Here is a 23156-nt window from a genome sequence, read left to right on the forward strand (position 1 = left end):
AGGATCCATCACATACAAGACGATGTCTCAAGGTTCTTTAAAAGAAGAGAAAAGTGATACAAAGGCTATGGCAGAGAAACAGGAGATGAGAAAACAAGAAACTGCTGATGAGGTTAAAGAAGACGACTCTGAATGCACAATTCATATCTAGTCCCCATGCTACAGAATTCCAATAAATTAAATGCCCTGTTGTACACTTAAATTGTACAAAATTCCAGTGGAACTCACTAACATTTTCTTGCTTTCTCTGACTAAACAGAGATGTGAATTCAAATGACAAACATTTCTCAATCATTTTTCTTTTGATGTTCAGTGACAGCAAAATGCATCAATCCAAGATAGGGTTTCAGTCAGAAATGACAGCACACTTCAGACTCAAGTAAAAACTCTGCAAAGTTTCATTTAATAAAGGAGTTTCCGGTTGTGTTTGACACAGACCAAGTAACTAGCTAGATGATTTAAAGAGGTGCAGGAGAATAATTGACACAAAATTATTCTGAAAAAAATAGTTCACAAAAAATCCAATTAAAGCAGAAATGTTCTTTGCAAACTGAAAATAGCATGATCAAGATTGAAGTGTAACTCTGGTTTGAGGAACAACTGCTGCTGGAGTGCATACAGGACGTGTGTATAGTGGAGCTGACTCAGTTGGAAGCTTTATTTAAGAAGGAAGTGAATGGAAGGGTTTCAGAGTAGGTTTACACAAATTCCTGGGAACGTAGGGTTTGTCATATGAGGAGCGGTTGAGAACTCTCAGTCTTGATAGAATTTAGAAGGATGAAGGGAGATCTCTTTGAAACTTACAGAATAATGAGAGAGATAGTAGGAACTGCAGATGCTGGAGAATCTGAGATAACAAAGTGCAGAGCTGGATGAACACAGCAGGCCAAGCAGCATCAGAGGTTCAAGAGGCCTGGAATAAGTGAATGTGAAAATTATGTTTGCATTAGTAGGACCAACAAGGATCCGAGGGGAGGATCAGAGTGAAGAGGCAACTCTTTAGAAATGAGACAAGGAGGAATTTCTTCCGCCAGAGGTGGTTAATCTGTGAAACGCATTGCTGCAAAGGGCAGTAGAGGCCAAGTCATAGAGTCTATTTAAGACAGATAGATAGGTTCTTGATTAGTAAAGGGATCCAGGGTTACAGAAAGAAGGCAGAAGAATGGGGTTGAGAATGGCCTAAGTCAGCTCCTATTGTCTTATAATCTTTACAAAAGGTGCACAAAATAAAAGTAACAAAAAATTCTGACGCTAACAGAAAGTGTGCTATCAGCTCTCAGATGTTTGAAAATCTCCACAGAATCATGTGCTTTGCTGGTGTAAATTTGAGAAAGTTGCAGAAGCCCCAATTTTAAAATGGGCTGTGTCAGCTCAGGTTAACATACTAATGTTTCACTTCCAAATACTGGATACAAGTGACTCACTGGATGCAGTCAGTTGATGACAATATGACGACATCTAACTAACCTTTGCTCTAAATCCTTATGCTATAATACATTGAATACCAAGCAATTTATTTTCCTCTGCATGCTATTTTCACAGAAACAGTTAACACATGACGTTTCCATTGGAAGAAGGTCACTGAACTTGAAATGTTAATTCTGATTTCTCTTCAAAGATGCTGCCAGACCTGCTGAATTTCTATCATCACAACTTCTGTTTTTGTTTCAAGTTTCTGTCTGTGCTATTTTAATAAAGCCATTATCTAATAAATACAATGAAAAAGGATTAAAATAGAAAATAAAAATGCATCTCAATATCTGGCTTAAGTCACAGACAGGAATGTAATATGAATGCATTATGAGCAGTCAATAGGTCACAATGGTGCACACAGTTCCTTCCTCAGCTTTTCAGAAATTGGGTTCAAAAGTCAAAGGCTATAATGCAGAGGAAATGTTAAGGTTTAAACTAGAAGGGCAGTCAAAGTAATCATTGGACAGTGCCAGGTTTGTGTATTGAAAGTTTGAAGATTGCAGGAGGAAGGGAAAATGGAGTCCAGAGCTTTCTGGCATTGGCGAAGTGTTACAGTAAGAATTCTATACCATGTTACCATACACTCCCACTTGGACGGAGACTATTATTTCTCTCAAATCTCTTTATCAACAAGACACAGCACCGACTCATTCAGCTGCCATAAGAGAACCCGTAAATCTTCCCTTTTTCTTTATAACCTCCCTATTTTTCTGGTCACAATCCTTGATAATTAATCTGTCAGTAAGTGTTCACAGTAACTTGGCAGAAGGGAAAGCATCAGTGCTTAACTATTTCAGATGAGAGAGCCTCAATGCCATGCAGCTCCATGTTACTTACTATACCTTGGCAAATTAATCCAGTTCTCTGTTAGGTTTGGTCTGTCCTCCCAGAAGTGGTCTATTTTAATGATTATTATGGAAGAAACACTTTGGTTGCTATGTGTAGTGACATCATAAATGCATTCCAAAATGAACAAATTCATGATGTCACCACACATGGTGATCAAAATGACCCCACCCCTTCTACCCTTCGTTACATCATTTGCATTTAATGGTAAAACAACATTAAAATCCTAATAGGATGTTGGTGTCAGGTGGTAACACGTATTTATAAATTATGAGAAAGGAAAATGAACATTTGCACACTCCTGGCTTGCAAATGATTTATTATGTGAAGGTTTGAAGGAAATTAAGATCTATTTGCTGTTTGAAAAAAAGACTTCGGAAAGCAGTGTCCAAGCAACTTAATGATGGAGATAATGGGAACTGCAGATGCTGGAGAATCCAAGATCATAAAATGTGAGGCTGGATGAACACAGCAGGCCAAGCAGCATCTCAGGAGCACAAAAGCTGACGTTTCGGGCCTAGACCCTTCATCAGTGAGGGGGATGGGGTGAGGGTTCTGGAATAAATAGGGAGAGAGGGGGAGGCGGACCGAAGATGGAGAGAAAAGAAGATAGGTGGAGAGGTAGGGAGGGGATAGGTCAGTCCAGGGAAGATGGACAGGTCAAGGAGGTGGGATGAGGTTAGTAGGTAGATGGGGGTGCGGCTTGGGGTGGGAGGAAGGGATGGGTGAGAGGAAGAACAGGTTAGGGAGGCAGAGACAGGTTGGACTGGTTTTGGGATGCAGTGGGTGGAGGGGAAGAGCTGGGCTGGTTGTGTGGTGCAGTGGGGGGAGAGGACGAACTGGGTTGGTTTAGGGATGCGGTGGGGGAAGGGGACATTTTGAAACTGGTGAAGTCAACATTGATACCATTAGGCTGCAGGGTTCCCAGGCGGAATATGAGTTGCTGTTCCTGCAACCTTCGGGTGGCATCATTGTGGCACTGCAGGAGGCCCATGATGGACATGTCATCTAAACAGTGGGAGGGGGAGTGGAAATGGTTTGCGACTGGGAGGTGCAGATGTTTGTTGCGAACTGAGCGGAGGTGTTCTGCAAAGCGGTCCCCAAGCCTCCGCTTGGTTTCCCCAATGTAGAGGAAGCCACACCGGGTACAGTGGATGCAGTATACCACATTGGCACCTTCCCCTGCAACCGCAGGAAATGCTACACTTGCCCCCACACCTCCTCCCTCACCCCTATCCCAGGCCCCAAGATGACATTCCACATTAAGCAGAGGTTCACCTGCACATCTGCCAATGTGGTATACTGCATCCACTGTACCCGGTGTGGCTTCCTCTACATTGGGGAAACCAAGCGGAGGCTTGGGGACCACTTTGCAGAACACCTCCGCTCAGTTTGCAACAAACAACTGCACCTCCCAGTCGCAAACCATTTCCACTCCCCCTCCCACTGTTTAGATGACATGTCCATCATGGGCCTCCTGCAGTGCCACAATGATGCCACCCGAAGGTTGCAGGAACAGCAACTCATATTCCGCCTGGGAACCCTGCAGCCTAATGGTATCAATGTTGACTTCACCAGTTTCAAAATCTCCCCCTCCCCCACCGCATCCCTAAACCAGCCCAGTTCGTCCCCTCCCCCCACTGCACCACACAACCAGCCCAGCTCTTCCCCTCCACCCACTGCATCCCAAAACCAGTCCAACCTGTCTCTGCCTCCCTAACCTGTTCTTCCTCTCACCATCCCTTCCTCCCACCCCAAGCCGCACGCCCATCTACCTACTAACCTCATCCCACATCCTTGACCTTTCCGTCTTCCCTGGACTGACCTATCCCCTCCCTACCTCCCCACCTATCTTCTTTTCTCTCCCATCTTCGGTCCGCCTCCCCCTCTCTCCCTATTTATTCCACAACCCTCACCCCATCCCCCTCTCTGATGAAGGGTCTAGGCCCGAAACGTCAGCTTTTGTGCTCCTGAGATGCTGCTTGGCCTGCTGTGTTCATCCAGCCTCACATTTTATTAACTTAATGATGGAGTTTTTTTTGCTTTAATTATGGAACATTTCATACCTGAAAACCTGTAATAGACCTATAGTACCATTACTTAGCAAAAGCCCTGAGACTGAGGTCATGTTTCTAGTGTATACACCAGAAGTTTTGGGCTGGAGGAATTTGCACGAATGCAGTACCCTCTCTCAATCTGTAAGAGTCAGACCTGAGAGCTGAAAGCAGCACTCTCCATATCGCTCTCTCAATGAAGTAGTTTGGGAAAAAATGCTAAAATCTCATAAATTAGGATTCTTCATTGTTTCTCTTCTGAATCTCAAATTTGATCTGAAGATTTTTCATCATTTTGCGACTAACAGCTATAAGAAACTGAAGGAACTGAAAAGTCACCTCATTCAACCCTCTGAGATTGTAATCTTGATCTCCAGGGTTGTCCCAATCTTGCCATTCATAATTATTCTGCAGAGCTCTGTGTATGTCTCACCCTGTCTGTGTATAAATGTTCGAGTATTGGGATTAAGGGAAAATGATTTAATTCATATATTAGCTTAGTTGATAACCATCTTGCCACTTGTTTGAAGAATTGGTTTGCTTTCAACAGACCAGATATTTTTGAGTTTATTAAAAAGCCTGATGAATGTCTCTCTTGTTCTAGTTAAGAATAAGAAAGGGAAACAAATTGATCATTTTTCTGTTGAGTAAATATGAATTTTACACATTTAGGACGGCTTATGGAATAATGGAGCACTCCTCCTGCCACAGCTGTAACATCTTGATGATATTAGTTTTACAGTGACGCGCTTTTAAGAAGAAGTTCCTTAAGTAACTTTGCTTTACTTCAGGACTGGGAAGATTTGGATTTGTACCACTTGTACCTCTAGCCTCTCCTCTGGAGTGAACCCTACTGCTGGTGGCACAGTGTACAAATGCATTCTATTGGCTGTCAGCATCAGGAAATTCAACTGATTCGATTGATAAATTTGGAAATGTAGTTGGCCTGGTGATTTCAATCCCAAGCCTCCTCTCTGACATTGGACAATGAGGAAGGGAGGGGCCATTTAACAAGACAAGGTGAATTTGCTTTCTGGACCTGATTCTACCAGAGGCAGGATGTGCTGGAGGCTGCAGTCACGAGCAATCAGGCTGAAAGATCAAGTGTGGTGGGGGAAAGGAGTGAGGCTGTCAAATAGAAACGTAACGGCAGAAAGAAGGTGGTTTCAGGTTCCCCCTGTAGTCACAACACAGGCTCCAATACTCAATTCCTTTAGCTGCCTCACAAGCACAGGAAGGACAGTAGGGTGGGAAAGCCAGTTTAAAAAAAAATCCTTCCATTCTACCTGCCATCCTTAACACCAGCCTTGTGCCAACTTCAGGCTCAGACCATGTTTTGTACATCCAGGACCCTTTGAGGTGGTGGGTTTGAAGGCTTGTCATGTCTAAGATCTTTCTGCCATTTATCATTCGTGCGCCAGAAACACGAGGGCAAAACTGACCTCTATATCCTTCTCAGTCAATTTCTGACAGCCTCACGTTAGGCAAGCTACAGCTTGGTCTCTGCATTTTACACGTGTTATTCTGTTGGAGTGGATCCTGCTTTAAATTGCTGATCACTATATTTTGATGAGTGAAAATACTGCAATTAACAGGTACCATGTAATATTACAATGTACAAGAAAGTAACCATCTCGAAGTCTGAATTTCAAATTGCGGAAAGTTATAGGTCTGAGTCGGGTTCACATTGGGCCCCTGTTAGAAGGACACAGTAGGCAGTGAGAGTCTCTATACACACCTTTTGATGTCAGTGGCTGTTGTGGATTTCCTATACATCACACCTACAGAACTGTTCCTCATCCTCAGTGAGTGAATACCTGATCCACACAGACACACATATTTACTCTGTTTACAAACTGATGCACACAGTAAATTTAATAAATTACAGATTAGTCACACTGAGGCAGCAGGACACCACCACCACCTGCAGGTTCCTTTTAAAGCCACACACCATCCTGATTTGGAAATATATGCCACTCCTTCACAATTGCTGGGTCAAAATCCTGCAACACCTTCTCTATACAATTATGTGGGCCTAGCCAATGAAGCACATGGCTTCTAAATTAGCTTTTGATAAGAAGGTCCCCTGAGAAAAAGGAAATCCCACAACATAAAATTCAGTTGCAAAAGTCAGTGAAGTAAAATAATCTGACAGCTGGAGAAAGCATATGCCATCTGTCCCATGGTAACTATTAACTGCAATATTTTCACTTACCAAAATATAGTGATCAACAAAGGGGCATCCATTCCCATAGAATAACAAAAGTACATACTAATGTGTTAATAAAACATGCTCTAGACCATTTACTTCATTTAAGCTTCCTTCTAACCCATCTCACACAGTCTCACCTTCTCTCAATCTCATTCTAGTCTCACCCTCCCTCAAACTTACCTCCCACTTCATCCACTTGAGAACTGACTCACATTGATTTATCCCATCTGAAAACTTCATCCTTACTATCTCACTCTCTTTAAACACCACTCCTAGCTCTACACCCTTCCTATGATCCATGCTGAGTGTACTACCATTTCCATAAGCTATTTTGCTACAACTTCATTCCTGAACCATTATCGTTAAACGGTTTCGATCATCTGAACTCCTAATGCAATGTTATTTGAATTAGCTGAATTGTATAACCTTCTCTTGGCTGCAATTCTGATAACTATTTGTCTTTATCAACTGGGCATTAAATATTACAACATCTCTAAAAGGTGTCTTTCATTAAAACATGCCTCTCTACAAATCAACACCCCGTTGTATCAATTTCAATTTAATCTGTTCTTTAAGGCAAACACCTCCATCTGAATATCCACTGCATCATGCTTTCTATTAGCACATCTCTACTGTAACCTATAACTTAAGCTCACTCGAACATCTTGTTGTAGTACAGTCTCGTAGTCATATTTTCTAACCTGATAAATTCTCTGTGACCCATTCCTCAAAGCAAGAAGCTCTAAGCTAACTCTCACTAATTTATTCTCTGAAGCTGGCCATGTGAGATAACAGACATTCTGGGTAGGATTTTCACACATATGTCAGGACCATGATAATGGGAAGGGTAATGGCAGTCCTTTGTTGCACACACTGGAAGTATACAATCTCTTGTAGTGGGTGGCAACATCCTAATTAGCCTCCGTTTTGCTTGCCATCCTAGTAAGGATGGTGGGCAGATTCCTGATACCTTCAGCCAAATGCAGAGGCTTGAAGCTCTGGAGCCTCAGCAACATCAATGGGAGAGACAGATACTCCTGACACAAGCCAGGAACTATAAGGCAGCCTCAACGTGGGGGTCCCCTCAGTGACCAACACACAAAGGGCTGCACTGAAGACTGCCAAAGATGTTAGGAATGGAAAGGTAGTGAGATGAGATCTATTGTGATCAGACGTAAGCCTCTCATCCGTGGAACTCCGTCACTAGGGCATTGAACCTCCAGCACCAATGGATCCCTTGCCCTTCCTCGGCAGAAAGGGAACTGTGTTCTACTGGGTGGTGCCTTGTGCAGGCAGTGGGGAGGCTGTTCCATGGGCTGGCAAGTTTGGCGATCAAATTTGCTGCATGGCCAGCTGATCACATTACCAGCTGGACAGTGGGAAAACACCAGTGCTGCGAATGCATCAGGCACATTCCCCTATCCGAACACTAAACTTGAATCCAGGGAAATGGGAAAATGCAGCCCTGCATGTTGCTGTGACAGACCAACCACTTTTCCACCAAGCAGGAGGAAGAATTTGGTGGCAGGAAGTCTTAACTGTGACCCAGTTAAGTAGTAAGGGGGGACTCCTTGGATACAACAAGAAGGGAAGTTTGAGTGAATGGGGATCAAAGCTTCCTTTCAGGTCTGGAGCAGCCTCTGATCCTCTGCACGTAAAAATCTAAAATCAAATATAATTACCAATCTCCCTTGATTTTTTGTGGCCAATAATTCCCCTTCCCAGTTGCCAAGTAAAATGGTATATCAGAGATACTGATATCAAAATTGGGCCCTATTGCTTTTGTAGCTGTCTAATTCAAAGGAAATGAAAAACTTAGGCATCTGTGGTAAAAGGGGACTATCAACATTTGATGTCCATCATCTGATTTTTAAAGGTGGGACCTTTCATGGATGAAAATGGCTTAAAAACAAAAAAAAAAGACATTTACTCTAGGGGCCAGCTATTGTGATCACCTGACCAGGCTGAGGCAAGCTTCGTGAAATAAACAAAACAAAGTCTGAACTGAAACTACAATTTCATCAAAATGACTGAAACCAGTCAGTCAGATCAGTAGTAAAATAACACAGTGTGAAGCTGGAAGAACACAGTGGGCCAAACAGCATCAGAGGAGCAAGAAAGCTTGCCGTTTTGGTTTGGGACCCTTCTTCAGAAAGTCAGATCAGTAGTATCTGTTCGATTTGTACCTTTTTGGATAAGTTTCACATACTGGAAATGAAAGTTGCCTGAAGATTATCCAGCTTGGTCTTGGGGGAAGAGGGATGTGGCATTTTCGGAGTGGGGAGCAACAAAGCCAGGCACAGGAATGCACAACAGAGCCATATTTCAGGTGACTACTTTTGGGAGAGCAGAGAGGATAATGACAGATTCACAACAGGAGAACTTTTAAACTGTATGCCTGTTTCTGATGTCACATTTTAAAAAATTTTCTCAGAGTCAGTTAGCAATACTTACTTTCACTTTAAAAAACTCCTTGTAATTGTTTCCTTCAGGTTTGAACTAGTGAACTGATTTTAATTAATCTTCTGAGCTGTGATGCTAAAGCATGCTAAAAAGGACTAAAATTCTTTGTTGTTGCCAACCAAGTAGAGTTATGAAGACAGAAGCTAATTCACATCTCCTCACCTGGTCAGAGCAGTCTGGCAGAATGGAGCAAGATCAAATGTGATGAATAATTAGCCTAGCCTTCTCCCCTTTTCAAACACTCCTCTAGCAATCATGTTAGATCCACAAATCATTAATAAAAGCACCACTACCTTGCCATCACATTACCATTTGCCTCAATTTCAGTGTGTATTCCCTCATACAGCATCCAGCATAAAAATAAGGTGACCTGGAACCTTGATCAATGTGCCACAGATGACAGAATCTGATTCTGTTTTTTAAACAATCATCGAATCATAGAATCCCTACAGTGTAGAAAGAGGCCATTCAGGCCACTGAATCTGCACTGACCCTCCAAAGAGCATCCCACTCATAATGACTCTCCCACTCTATCCACATAATCCTGCATTCACTATGGTTAATCCACCTAATCTCTTTGCAGATGGTCGCAGAGTAGGACGCTCCATCCATTCATTCTTTTCTCCTCTTTCGTTGTCTCTCTCATTTTTTATGCCTTTTCCTCTCTTGCCAGCAGCCCAGAGCACTGCAGGGGCAGCCAAATCAGAACAGGGTGGGGGTCAGTGGGCCGGGAGTGGAACAGAGATGGGATCCAGTGGGCCGGGAGTAGAGTGGGGATGGGGACCGGCGGGCCGGGAGTGGAGTGGGGATGGGGGTCAGTGGGCCCAGTGTGGCTGGGGATGGGGGCCAGTGGGTCAGGAGCGAAGATGGCTACTGATTGGGAACCAGTGGCATCTAGCCAGACCATGTGGAAGCCATTATAGAAAGACTGTAATGTCTATCTTTTTAGCTTTAATTCTTATTTTCCGAACTTATACTATGTACATTTGTAATGTAGTACAACATTTTTCTTTATTTTTTCTTTTTTTGTACCTAAGATAGCACTCTGTGTTGGTGATATTGTTACACTTTTCACTGTACTCCTATTCTTTTGTAATTTGAGTACACATGACAATAAACCTAATTCTAATTCTGACCTGCAAACTACAGGCCATTTTAGCATGGCCAGTCCATCTAACCTGCACACCTGTGGACTGTGGGAGGAAACCGGAGCACCTGGAGGAAATCCACGCAGACACAGGGAGAATGTGCAAACTCCACACAGTCACCCAAGGTTGGAATCGAACCTTGTTCGCTGACGCTGTGAGGCAGCAGTGCCACGAAGCCACCCTAAATATTAAAGAAAATGGATCCAATATTACATGTCATAACAAAAATAATTAAATATGGTATATCATGATTTCACTTCAAAGTGTAGCATAACACACCTAAAAGTAACGCAATAACATAATGTACAAACACCCAATTCAGAGGACAGTTTCACACTTTATTGGGAGGCGCAAGTAAGGTCTTTGTGGTAAAGCTATACCACCTCTCAGCTTGCTAGCTCCAGAAATGAAGTCCAGGATTTCAATAACAAAGAAGCCTTGGGTCAGGACGACCAACTTTCTGTTGATCATGTTGCTGACCCTAAAACAAAATGAGAATTTTGCCTAAAACATGAAACCGCTAAGATCAATTCTTCTAGAATTCTTGCATTGTAAGTCAGGATAGTCCTCAGTACCTTTAACTATCTCTATGTCACTTTTGCTTCCTCTGACTCAATACGTGATCTTACGTGTGAAATGAACAGTAAAGCCTTTTACCAATGGATATAATTCAGAAACATTACAGGGAGAACACAGTGGACACACAGTGAGCTATCTGACTCCATTCTGATTGATAGCTCATAACCAGATGGAGACCAAGCCTGACTATTGACAGACCAAGTACAGGCTAAATAAAAATTGACTTATCAAGAATGATCTAAAAACAAAACAGAACTGTAGATTCAATACTAATGGATTATTTATCTTTCTGCCAACATCATCTCTTCTCCAAATCCAATCTAATTGATTTCAGAATCCGAAGAATCCTTTTGTCAGAATTCTTTGTCTGGGTTTATGAGCCATGTATTTACTAACATAACGTGGAGTTAAATGTGAGCTTCTTGTGAACAAAATCTACTACCAGCATCTGCCACCATCATTTCCTGACCAAACAAAGACAGACAGGATCACAGAATGGTTAAAGTAGAGAATGAGGCCATTCAGCCTGACATGTTTGTGTAGGCTCTCAAAAACTGCAGCTCAGCTCTTCCCACTCGCCCACCCTATATTTTCTAGGTTTATCTCTTGTTTCAACCTTCTCTTCTTCTTCGAGGAGAACTACACCAGCATCTCCAGTCTGTTCAAGTAACTCAGGCCTCTTATTCCTGCAAATGTAATCTCTTTAGTTCAGTATCCAATTACCTTTTGAATCTACGATCAATGCTACCTCCACCATGCCCCAGGTCATGCTTTTCAAATTTTAATGCCACACTGCGTAAGAAAGTTTCTCCTTATTCCATCTTTGTCTTTTATTGCTGTTTGAATTAAATGGAGAAGTTGTCTGGTTTCTGGTCCCTAGACCCGTGTACTAAGTGAGACATTTTCTCCCTACTATTTTTTCAGACTCATCAAGATATCGAATGCTGCTATCAAATTTATTTTCAACCTTAAATAAAAATAAAAAGTCGTGGAAATGCTGAAAAGGCCAGGCAGCATCAGCAGAGAAATATAAACTGAACGGGGGCAATTTAATGCCCTCCTGAATGGTAAGTTTTGTGGTGGTGCATGTATTTAATCAGTGGGATGATAGTGGATGGGGAAACCTGCCGCCTTTCCATTTCCAACATGAAGTTTGTGATGGGAAGGTCCACCCATGAAACTGTCAATAATCAAGGCTCTTAAAATTGGCAATTAGTGCCAGTAATTCCCTGAATTGCAAAAAGAAATTCACCATTAATCTTTTCCTGTTATTCAGCCAACTCCTCATCCATGCTGCATTAATGCCCACTTGAGGAAAATATCCTGCCACTGCTAGTATTAACCCAGCAAGGGGTTAATGTTGGGTGGAAGGTTTGCCATGCAGACAGTATCATAGGTAAACCCTTGTGTGATCTTGTGGGCTCCCAGAGGCATTTCTCATTCAGAAGCACTCAGTGTCTGATCAAGGGATCCAACACTTGGAAGCAGGGGCCATTGGCGAGCCAACCTCAGTCCCGGCCTCATGATCACCCTCCTGCTACTATTCACTTGTGTCATCATGTGAGTGTTGTATCACAATCGATCACTATTAACCCAATGGCACAGTGTTCAATAAAGCTGCTGGACTCTGATTGGCCAGCATCTCTTGATGGGTCGGCCTCCACCTCTGGAGTCCTTGATTCCAGGGAAGGTTTGCTCTGTCTGGTTTAGTGCCTGTGTAACACTGAATACTAGGGCCTTCTGTGGATGAGGCTCTTCACTGATGCTGCCTGGCCTGTTCAGCATTTCCACGACTTTTTATTTTTATTTAAGGTTGAAAATGGATTTGATAGCAGCATTCAATATCTTGATGAGTCTGAAAACATAGGTAGAGAGAAAATGTTTCACTTAGTACACGGGTCCAGAGACCAGAAACCAGACAACTTCTCCATTTAATTCAAACAGCAACTTACATGGGGCTGTTGCCACCTCACAAGCTGATGACTCCTGCCACCTTAATTAAACATTTCAGGTCAGTGACCCCTTCATCAAAGCTGTAAGAGTTAGTGACGTGAAACTCAACTCTTTTTCCACAGATGCTGCCTATCCTCAAAGTTTCCAGCATTTTCTCTTTTTATCTCTTGTCTCAACCTCTCTTCATCAAGGCGAACCACCAGTAATTCCTCCAGTATTCATCTCACTGAGGTCCCTCATTCCTGGGCCAAGTCTCCTGAATATTTTCTGCATCCTCGTAAATGCTTTCGGAACCATCTTAACAGTTGGTGGTCAAAATTGGGCAAAATACTGCAGTCAGGCTGAATCAATGTTTTATCAAAGGTTTATTTTAACATTCTTGTGTTTTTTAAACCTTTATAAAGCCAGGATCCCAGATATCTTTTTAATCAATTTCTCAGTTTGTCCCAACACCATAATGTGGGCACATTAACACCCATATCCCTCTTCTCCTGCAGCTTTTTAGAATTATAACTTTTGTTTTTTATTGCTTCTCCACAACCTTCCTAACTAAACACATCACATCGGACCTCCCTGCATTGAATTTCACTAAGCACATGTCTGGCCATTCCATCTACTTCTTTTTGAAATCTACCATTATCCTTCTCACAATACTTTCAACCTTTAGTCATCTGCAAATTTTGAAATTGTGCCCAGCAAACCTGCGTAGGATATTAATATAGATAATAAGAGAATATAATACAATATCGTGTAATAATGACATGCTATAAGTGACACAGTGGTCCTATTACGTGTGCCTCAGGAATGCCACAATGTGTCTTTCTCCAAACCAAAGGGGAAAATAAGTCACTCACCATTAATCCTTTACCTCAGCTGACTTCTCATGCATGCTGCATTTTCGTTTTATTCCACAGGCTTCAACTTTGCTGAGAAATTTGTTATGTGGAACTTTATCAAGTGGCTGAGCTGATCATCAATGTCAGGCTTGGTGGGGTCACAATGACACACACTTAGAAACACAACTTTGCAGAGTTTCATCTCCCCGAAGCTACAGAGCTGCATCTGCCTGCCACAAAGATGGGGCTGTCCATGTGTACACAGAACAGGGCTGAGGCAACCTTTCGAGTGCAAAGCTGTCGCAGCCATGGGTGTGGTATTGAAATGCCAGGGCCACACACTCTCTATGGATGCGGTGGCTGAACAATGTGACCTTGTTCTGCCAAACTCAGAATAAAGAATAAAGAGCCAACCCCTGCCTCCCAGAAAGCAGTGAGCTGGGACAGGCAGTTCACAACTGCCTATAGTGAATTATGTGCTTTGTTCAGGGCTATGACACTGGAATCAGTGAAATAAATATTTTAGAGCAGGAATGGAGATTATGTTTGATCTCCTAACCACATTGTCTAAACAACCTCCTAGGTTCTTATTTCCCCAATTGACATGTGCCTTCAATGAAAAGCCTCATCACTTGTGCAAAATTGCCCAATTTTTTGGTAGAGTTTACCAAATATGTTTCTATAAACAGTTAATGTTTGAGGAAAATAGGAGCTGCAGATGCTGGAGAATCCGAGATAACAAAGTGTGGAGCTGGATGAACACAGCAGGTCAAGCAGCATCAGAGGAGCAGGAAGGCTGACGTTTCGGGCCTAGTTCTGGGTTTGGTGACTCTTCATCAGAACAACTTATCAGACCAGAAACATAAACTTTGTCTTCCTACCTTACAGGTTGGCAGACGTGCTGATTTTTTCTAGCAATTTGTTTTTATTTCAGATCTCCAGCGCCTGCAGTTGTTTGTTTTATCTTCCTTTCTTTCCTTCCTTGGCTTTCCTAAGAACCATGTATCCAAGAATATTTAACGCTCAGTTCTGGACTTTTTTCAACAAGTCTCTGTTTTTGCCAAAACATCATTTGTCCAAGTGGCTACTCATGCTTTGTGCTCACCAGCGTTATTGAACCACACTCTTTGTGCTCATGCAATGTAAACCTAACTTAGATATTATTGCATTCCCTTTTTCATTCTAATGCTAATTAATGGCTTCCTATTTCTCACTGTGGTGCTTTGTCAGTACCAGTCCTCTGTGCATCTTGTTTTTCCCTTTCTCATGTAACATCTTGACTCCCACCTGCCTGCCCTATATGTTTCAATCATTCTCATAAGAACTGGCAAGTGTGTCTTACACTCCCTGGAACTAGATCCACTCTCCTTGGACGCTTTTTTATATTCATTCACAAGCTGAGAGTGTCACTGGCTAGGCAGCATTCATTGCCCGTCCCTAATCGTCCAGAATGTAGTTAAGAATGAACTACATTGCTGTGAGTCTGGAGTCACATGTAGGCCAGACCAGGTAAGGATGGCAGTTTCCCTAAAGGGCATTAGTGAACCAGACGGGCTTTTCCAACAACTGACAATAGATTCACAGTCATCATTAGATTCTAAATTCCAGATTTGCATTGAATTCAAGTTCGACCATCTGCTGTGGGCGATTCAAACAAGGATTCCCAGGACTGACACTGTAAATACTTCAATACTGTAGCTCAGAGGCAGAATATTCACACAGTGAGACCCTGGGCACCCGCAGCCAGGACGAGAGATAATAACCCTGATTGGGTGCATCACACCGAAACTAGGAGCAACAGTAGGCCATTTGGCCTTTTCAGCTTGCTCCACAATTCAAAATGATCACGGTTGATCCTCTATCACATTGCCATGTTCCCACTTTCTTTCCATACCCCTGGATACCTTTAATAACTGAATATTTATTAATTTCTTTCCAGAATATATTCAATGAGCACCTCCACAGCATTCTGTGGTAGCAAATTCCACCAACTGACCACCCTCTGGGTGAAGAAGTGTTTCCTCATCTCAGTCCTAAATGGCCAGCCTCATATCCTGAGACTGTGACCCCTAGTTCTAGATTTTGGAAGTAAGGGAAACATCCTCACTGCTTCTGCTTAGTATAGCCCTGTTAGAATTTTATACATTTCAATCAGGTCACCTCTCATTCTTCTAATGTGTGGTGAATACGTGCCCAGTCAGACCAAACCCTCTTCATACAACAGTCCTGTGTTTCCCAGCTATCAGCCAAGTGAATCTTTGTTGCACTCTATCTATGTCAAGCATATTGTCTAGACAGGCAGACCAAAACTGCAGTCAATACTCCAGGTATGATCTCACCAGAAGTACATGATCACTTGAATAGAACCCACACTGCGTTCTAAGGTAGGGTCACTGGACCCAAAATGTTAACTTGGTTTTCTTCCTTCACAGATACTGCCAGACGTGCTGAGCTTTTCCAGCAACTTTGTTTTTGTTTTAGAACCCACACAGGTGCAGACCCAGCCACTGGCATTGAGAACTTCCATGGTGTGCTGGTGTGGAGAAAACCTTCCAAACTCCCACCGTAACATTAGCAGGAGAACAGCAATAATTCAGCATTATGGTAATTGATTTCCGAGAACAATCTGAGCAACATTCCCAGGCCTGTTAATTTTGAATGCTTGGGTGGTCTGTAGAACAGTGTCCCACTAAACTGACTAGAGAAACCTGCCTCTATATGTCAGATGCATATTTGAGCAAAATTTTAGTGCAGACAAAAATCTCACTGTCATTCAACATGGATTCTGCTGGTTTCCTGTGTAGTAATGTCCTTTAACTATTGTGCCAGCTGGCAAAGCACACTGCTACAAAGCAAAGTGATTATAGCTGATGGCTAAGTACTCCATGGCACATTTTTCAGTTCCTAGGGTTTGACACTGCCTGTAGAATGACAGGATTAGGGTTAGTCATTTTTTCTCATAAGTCCCACTCCAGGCAGAAATTCAAGATTGACATTCTAGTGCAGGACCGAGGGAGTGTTGCACTGTCACAGTTGTTTTCTTTCTGCTGAGACATTAAACCAAAACCCCTTCTTACTTCTCACATTTGTAGAAGAGTTGGGAAGTTATCCCTACTGTCCTTGTTTTTATTTATCCCTCATCACCAATAAATCAGACTGCCTGGTTAGTTTTGCCTGGATGTTTGAGGGATCTTACTGTGCATAAATGACTACTTGTTTTTCTGACCACACGTGGAAAACACTTCACTCATTGAGAACTACTCAGGGATGTCAAACAGGTGAAAGTTGCCCTTTACAGCAATCATCACAAGCTCAAAACTGAACAATGCAATCCAAGACGCAGCCACACACTGGTAGAGGACACAAAACAGAAAACGTCAGTGCGTGTGAAGAGGAAAACACAGTTAATCTTTTGAGTTTAAAGAACAGTCATATTGGATTTGAAACATTAACTCTGTTTTTCTTTCTCCACACATGCTGCCAGACCTCCTGGAGTTCTCCAAAATTCTCTGTTTTTTCCTCACGTTTCTAGCATCCACACTATTCTGCTTTCATGTTCTTTGCACCAATGCAGAATTCATCCAGTATCAGGGAAAAGTATTCACAGGCAATGCCACGTCAACAACTAATGCAAAAGGAGCAAATCTGAAACAGTGATAGTGCGAATGCAGATTCCTCTCGCCTAACAATCTGACAGATGAAGCAATCATCTTGAAATCCTCCAAATACAGGCAAGTATCAGTAAGGATGAAAGAATCTGAGAAAGTCATTTCAATTTATTTCCTAAAACTTGGAGGTGGACTGAGGGTCAGATACAATTATAGCGTTTAGATCAGGTTCCACAATGTCCTCTCTCCATGAAATGCTGGCTCCAAACCACTACGATCAATTTCCTGATGAACCCTTACAGAATGCTTCAGATTATTTCTCAATTGGTCTGACTGAGAAAACAAAAAGAATCAAAGGAGTACAAAAGATTCTCTTCGTTAGAACTCTAAGCTCCAAATAAACCTCTTCTATGCTCAGACATGTCTCACGTTGAAGTAGTGAGACTGCATTACTTTACCAATGCCAGTTGGCAGACAGGATTAAACAACCCTGCAATACTGTGCAAAAAAATGTGAAGTGTCTCCAAAACATTTCCATCTCAAATAATACAAATACAATTAAATGTCCATTTGCTTCAGGTTGTGATTTCATCTCGCTGTATTAGGCGCACCAATCAAATCCAGGAAGATCAAACAACATTATTAGGTTATTATAGTAATGAGCTCTAGGATACTTACATTGTTATGCAAGTCATAATAAGCTGCCTCTCAGATTTAATAAAAGGGTTACTCACCATAAACAATGTCCAGGCTGCTCCACTTGTGTTAAACAGAATGTGAGGGTAACACTTGTGTTACTCAGAAGTACTTAATTTGGGAATGAATTATTAATCGCCTGCACACCTGAATTTGTCAACTCTCCCAATCTCACCAATTCCCTGCATGAACAAGCTCTGAACAGAATAGCCTTTACTGTCATGTACAGGCAAATGACTGCAGTGAAAAATTTGTAATGTTGCCTTTTGGCGTCGTATTAGGTACGCAGGACCTAGGTACAGATATTTCAAAGTATAATTAAAGAGTTAAAAATATAGATTAGCATGGGAACAGCTGAACAAGTCCAGAAACACAATAAATGACAATAACTACTTAAGTTCCAGTCCATGCCCACTGGTCCCAGAGCACGAGACCATGCTGCTTCCATGTGCTGGTCTATATACAGGAGTCACTCTGCCACCGCACTGGGACCCGAACCGTCCGCTCCGCTCCACCATGGGATTCGACTCGTTTGCTCTGCCCTGCCATGGGACTCGACCCCGTCTGTCCGCTCTGCCACAGAACACGGCCAGTTCCCTCTGCTCCGCCGCAGGACTCGGCCCGTTCCCTCTGCTCCGCCGTGGGACTCGGCCCGTTTGCTCCACAGTGGGAGTCGACCTGCTCGCTCTGCTATGGGCCTCGACCCGTTCGCTCCGCTCCGCCATGGGACTCGACCCCTTCTCTCTGCTCCGCTGCAGGACATGGCCCATTGCCTCCGCTCCGTTGTGGGACTCGGCCCGTTCTCTCTGCTCCGCCGTGGGACTCGGCCCGTTTGCTCCATAGCGGGACTCGACCTGCTCGCTCTGCTGTGGGCCTCGGCCCGTTCGCTCAGCTCCGCCATGGGACTTGGCCCGCATTCACTTTGCTGCGGAACTCGGGCTGTGCTCACTCTTACTGCCCATTTAGCTAAAACTGTGTACTGTTATTGTTGTGATATTGCCCCGCGCATAATTCTGATTTAGGAGTAAATTATGCCTTGTACAGTACAGATTAATTTATTTACTACAGTTTTACACTTGTACAAATAAGATTTTCATCTGAGGCAAAATGAGTCTGCACTAGAGGCAGATAAAAAAGTCTTTACTTACATTGATCATAGCATTGGAGGTTATGCGGAAGAGGGTTGCTCGCTCATTGACAGTTTTAATTTTTTCTCCACTCTCAGCTGGTAATTTCAGGTTCTCAAGCTCACTCAGAGACCTCTGAAGGGCTGCCCCATGCTTTGCGATGAGCTCATTGCACTGGCTCAGGTCGTCAAGCTTGCTGGCCAAGGTTCTCAGGGTGGCGTGCAGCTCACTCTTATCGGACTGCGAAGTTGGCTCCTCGTCACCTGAGTCATCTGTGGAAGGAGGAACAGTTTCTCTGGTTACTGCACTGCCCTTACTACTCAAGGCACATGTAAAACAGGAACAAGAGACCGATCAGATGAGATTGGAGCAACAGCACACTCGAGTGCTAGAGATATCAAAATCTGGCTTGTGCAGGCTTCCCCTATTTTTAGTCAGTTATAATAAGCTTTCCTCAAGAAAATGGTCAATAAAACACAGAGATAACAAGATGTAGAGCTGGATGAACACAGCAGGCCAAGCAGCACCAGAGGAGCAGGAAGGCTGACGTTTCGGGTCTGGACCCTTCTTCTGAAATAAAACACAGGCTGTTTAGTGAGTTGGCTCCCTGAGTACCTACCAGGTGAAAAGGCCCCCAGCAATACAAGGATAACATTTTCTTTTTTTTGTCATCCTGCCCCCTTTATTAAAAGGTAACTGGGCAATAAGTGAATTGTACAGCTCAGAAACACGCTGTTCAGCTCATAGTGTCTGTGGAATAAGCTATCCAATGAAACTCATACCTAGTTCTTTCCCAAAAGTCTAAATCCTTCACTAAGTTATCTAATTCCCTTTTGCAAATTACTTTGAACTTCCTTCCAATATCCTCCAAGGCAGTGCATCCCAGTCCATAAGTGAGACTGTATATTAATTGTGTTTTATTATATATAGTTGAGGGCATTAATTAGGGTTTTACTTAACCGCATACAAAGAGACACTCACTGAAACTGGATATTGTGGAATTTGGAGGTGTAGGCTTAAAAGCTTTCAATCTGTAAATAAATGTAAGACTGAGTAAACTCATAGAATCCCTACAGTGTGGAAACAGACCCTTCGGCCCAACAAGTCCACACTGACGCTCAGAGCATCCCACCCAGACCCATCCCCCTATAACCCACCTAACCTACACATCCCTGAACACTATGGGCAATTTAGCGTGGCCAATCCACCTAACCAGCACATCTTTGGACTGTGGAAGGAAACCGGAGCACCCGGAGGAAACCCACACAGACACAGGGAGAACATGCAAACTCTACACAGATAGTCACCCAAGGTTGGGATCGAACTCGGGTCCCTGGTGCAGTGAGGCAATAGTGAAAACCACTCAGCCAGTGTGCCGCCCATAAAGACTGGTTCCTGTACTGTCCTTTAACCTGGCATCCTGAAATACAATAAAAATATGCTGCACAAAGTACACCTAATCCCCCTGGTTCTTTACTCCATCAAATCTGAATCCACCGTTGATCCTACTGACAATGGATATAGTTTCACCTAATTCTGCTCCTAAACCTTAGAAGTCTTATTTACCTAACCAAAACTCTTCATAATTTTACACTCCTGTATTAAAATTCCCAATAACCTTTTCCACTCAAAGTAGAACATTCCCAGCTCCTCTAATCCCCAAACGACTGAAGTCTTTCCCCCTACATTCTTGTGAATCTGCTCTGCATCCTCCAATGTTCTTTGACAGTATAGTGCAGTCCTCTTGAGGCTTACTGACGGAGGCTAGACGTTATCCTCGGTCTAAGGGCCTGGAACTCCACTGGTGTGATTTATTTTCTGCTCACACTGAAACAAGAAAACCAGAATTTACGTGGCAATTCTTCATTTTGGAGCAGCAGGCCCTGCTGCAAACTGATCCAGGCTCTGTTGGAATTAGTCTATATGTATATGTACTGCAGTAGACTAAGGAACAGGGGAACAATTGCAAAGCCAGAGCAACTACAAAAATCCAGTCACAGTACTGCTTCAAAACAGAATGCAGGCAACCTCTCAGTTGACACGAGAATTCTCGAAGCATTTCCAAAATCCCTGTAAGGGATAGGAAGTTATTTCCAGCTGTTTGTTGCAGCCCACAGCTGGTCGTACTACACACACAGACTTGTTTTAGCAACATTTCAGTGCAGCAAGGAACAGTTGGTGGGTGGTCAGGTCTACAACATTAGTTGTGGTTGTAATCAGAATAAAAATCTCACTTATGGTGTTTGTCCATGAACATGAGATTAAAAAAAAAGAGTTTGATTTACCTTCTTTTTTGAACAAAGCCAAGTTACTAGATTTAATTAAATCAACAGTATCATTTCATGAGCTGTGATATTTTGTATTTATGGAATATTACAAAGTTCTCCTACCTAATTTCAAAAAAATACTTGTACCCACTCAAGAGCTTGCTGTCACTGCCAAACATCTCATAGCACTTTACAGCCAATGAGCCAGCTGAGTACACTGTTGTAAAACCTTGACAGACGAGATGTGCACAGCACGTTCCCTCAAACAGCAGTGTGATAATGACCAGGATATTACTTAAGGAACAAATAAAGGACAGGACACTGGGGCTTAATTCATTTCTGTTTGAAAGTATGGAACATGATCAATTAGATCCACATGGCAGGGCAGCTGGGGCCTTGGTTTTGACGATTCATCTGAAAGATAGCACCGCTGTTAACACAGCACTCCCTCAGAGCTACACTGGAATGCCAACCTTAAAACTTGTGCTCAAGTCTCCACAGTGGGGCATTAGTACACAATCTTCTGACTCAGAAGTGTGTATGCGACCAACAGTGTCAAGCTCTGGTCTTTAGCCAGTAAAATGAGGGTTCCTTCCTGTTCTAACTCAGATGTTCACTCATGATCTCAATTCAAGAGTTTCCAGGCACCTTGGGTTGCTACAGCTTCCAGCACAGTCTACATTTAGCATATATTCACACAACTGCAAGAAATGAATATGGGGGTAGCGTATGCTGCTCTGCTAAGAATTTTGTGAGCATATTGCAGTTTAAAAGTTGATTAAATAATGTGAAAATAACTGATGGCATATGTCCAATGACAAAACTAGCATGGGGCATGCAAACACATTGCAATGATAACTTGAATTTATAACAGAACATTTAATGTAATAAAGTACCCTATGGCATCTACAGCATTGTGAATTCAATAAATCAAGCGCTTGCTAGTTGGGTAATTTCTCAACATAAGTATTAGCATCAGTTCATTGCAATTTAAATGCATACGAAGAGAGATTGCCAAGCGCTGTGCCATATTTAAAGCCCAGCTCTACACGAAGTCAAGCACTGCTAGCCAGGATTAGCCCTACACAGTGAATGTGGTAGGAGGAAAAGGCAAAAGAAAAGCTTCAGAGAAAACACAGGTGCACAGATTGGAAATAAAATCTCACGTTCATAAAAGTATTACCTCTTTTCATCATCACTTGTCTGATTGATGGTTATAGTGACTGCAACAGCAGTAATGAACCTAGAGGCTATCCTTAGTCTTACTACACCATGTTTGAACCCTACCTGATAGATGCAATTCTTTCCCCAATGTTTAACATAGCAGTTAAATCTAGTCAGTGTCCAATATGGGACCACTGCATGTTGTGAAGCCTTCACACAACTGATGATGTTAATGTTTATTAAACAGCTTCTTTGTGATTCAGATGAGGTTCAAAGAAAGCACAGATTGCGCTTTCAGAGATAGTAGAAACTGCAGATGCTAGAGAATCTGAGATAACAAGGTGTGTAGCTAGATGTATACAGCAGGCCAAGCAGCATCAGAGAAGCAGGAAAGCTGACGTTTTGGGCCAAGACCCTTCTTCAGAAAATGATTTTCTAAATGATTTTCATCATTTTGTGCAGAAGGGTCTAGACCCAAAATGTAAGTTTTCCTGCTTCTCTGATGCTGCTTGGCCTGCTGTGTTCATCCAGCTCTACACCTTGTTATCTCAGATTGCGCTTTGCAGAGTGAATCACAGGCTCAGTCCATTACTCTTTGTGTCACACCCCTCCTCCAGCCCACACTTCCAAGTTCCTTTCTTGTTTACACTCCCTCTCAACTCCATCAACTGAGTTCGCACACAATCCCATTCAACTGTTTCACTTAAATCTTCATTTCCCAACATTACCT

General features: G+C 42.7%; 1 protein-coding gene across 7 annotated transcripts in view; it reads right to left on the minus strand.

The window, feature by feature from the left end:
* The window catches only part of LOC125463998 (oxysterol-binding protein 2-like), a 315453-nt gene that overhangs the window by 107207 nt on the left and 185090 nt on the right, over positions 1–23156 (minus strand). For all 7 annotated transcript variants that reach the window (XM_048555891.2, XM_048555890.2, XM_048555889.2 and 4 more), the window contains one exon: positions 19017–19267. In XM_048555891.2, the coding sequence (XP_048411848.1) occupies positions 19017–19267 (251 nt within the window). The remainder of the gene's footprint in view (positions 1–19016; positions 19268–23156) is intronic.

This window comes from Stegostoma tigrinum, chromosome 26, assembly GCF_030684315.1.
Source record: "Stegostoma tigrinum isolate sSteTig4 chromosome 26, sSteTig4.hap1, whole genome shotgun sequence".
Taxonomy (NCBI): Eukaryota; Metazoa; Chordata; class Chondrichthyes; order Orectolobiformes; family Stegostomatidae; genus Stegostoma; species Stegostoma tigrinum.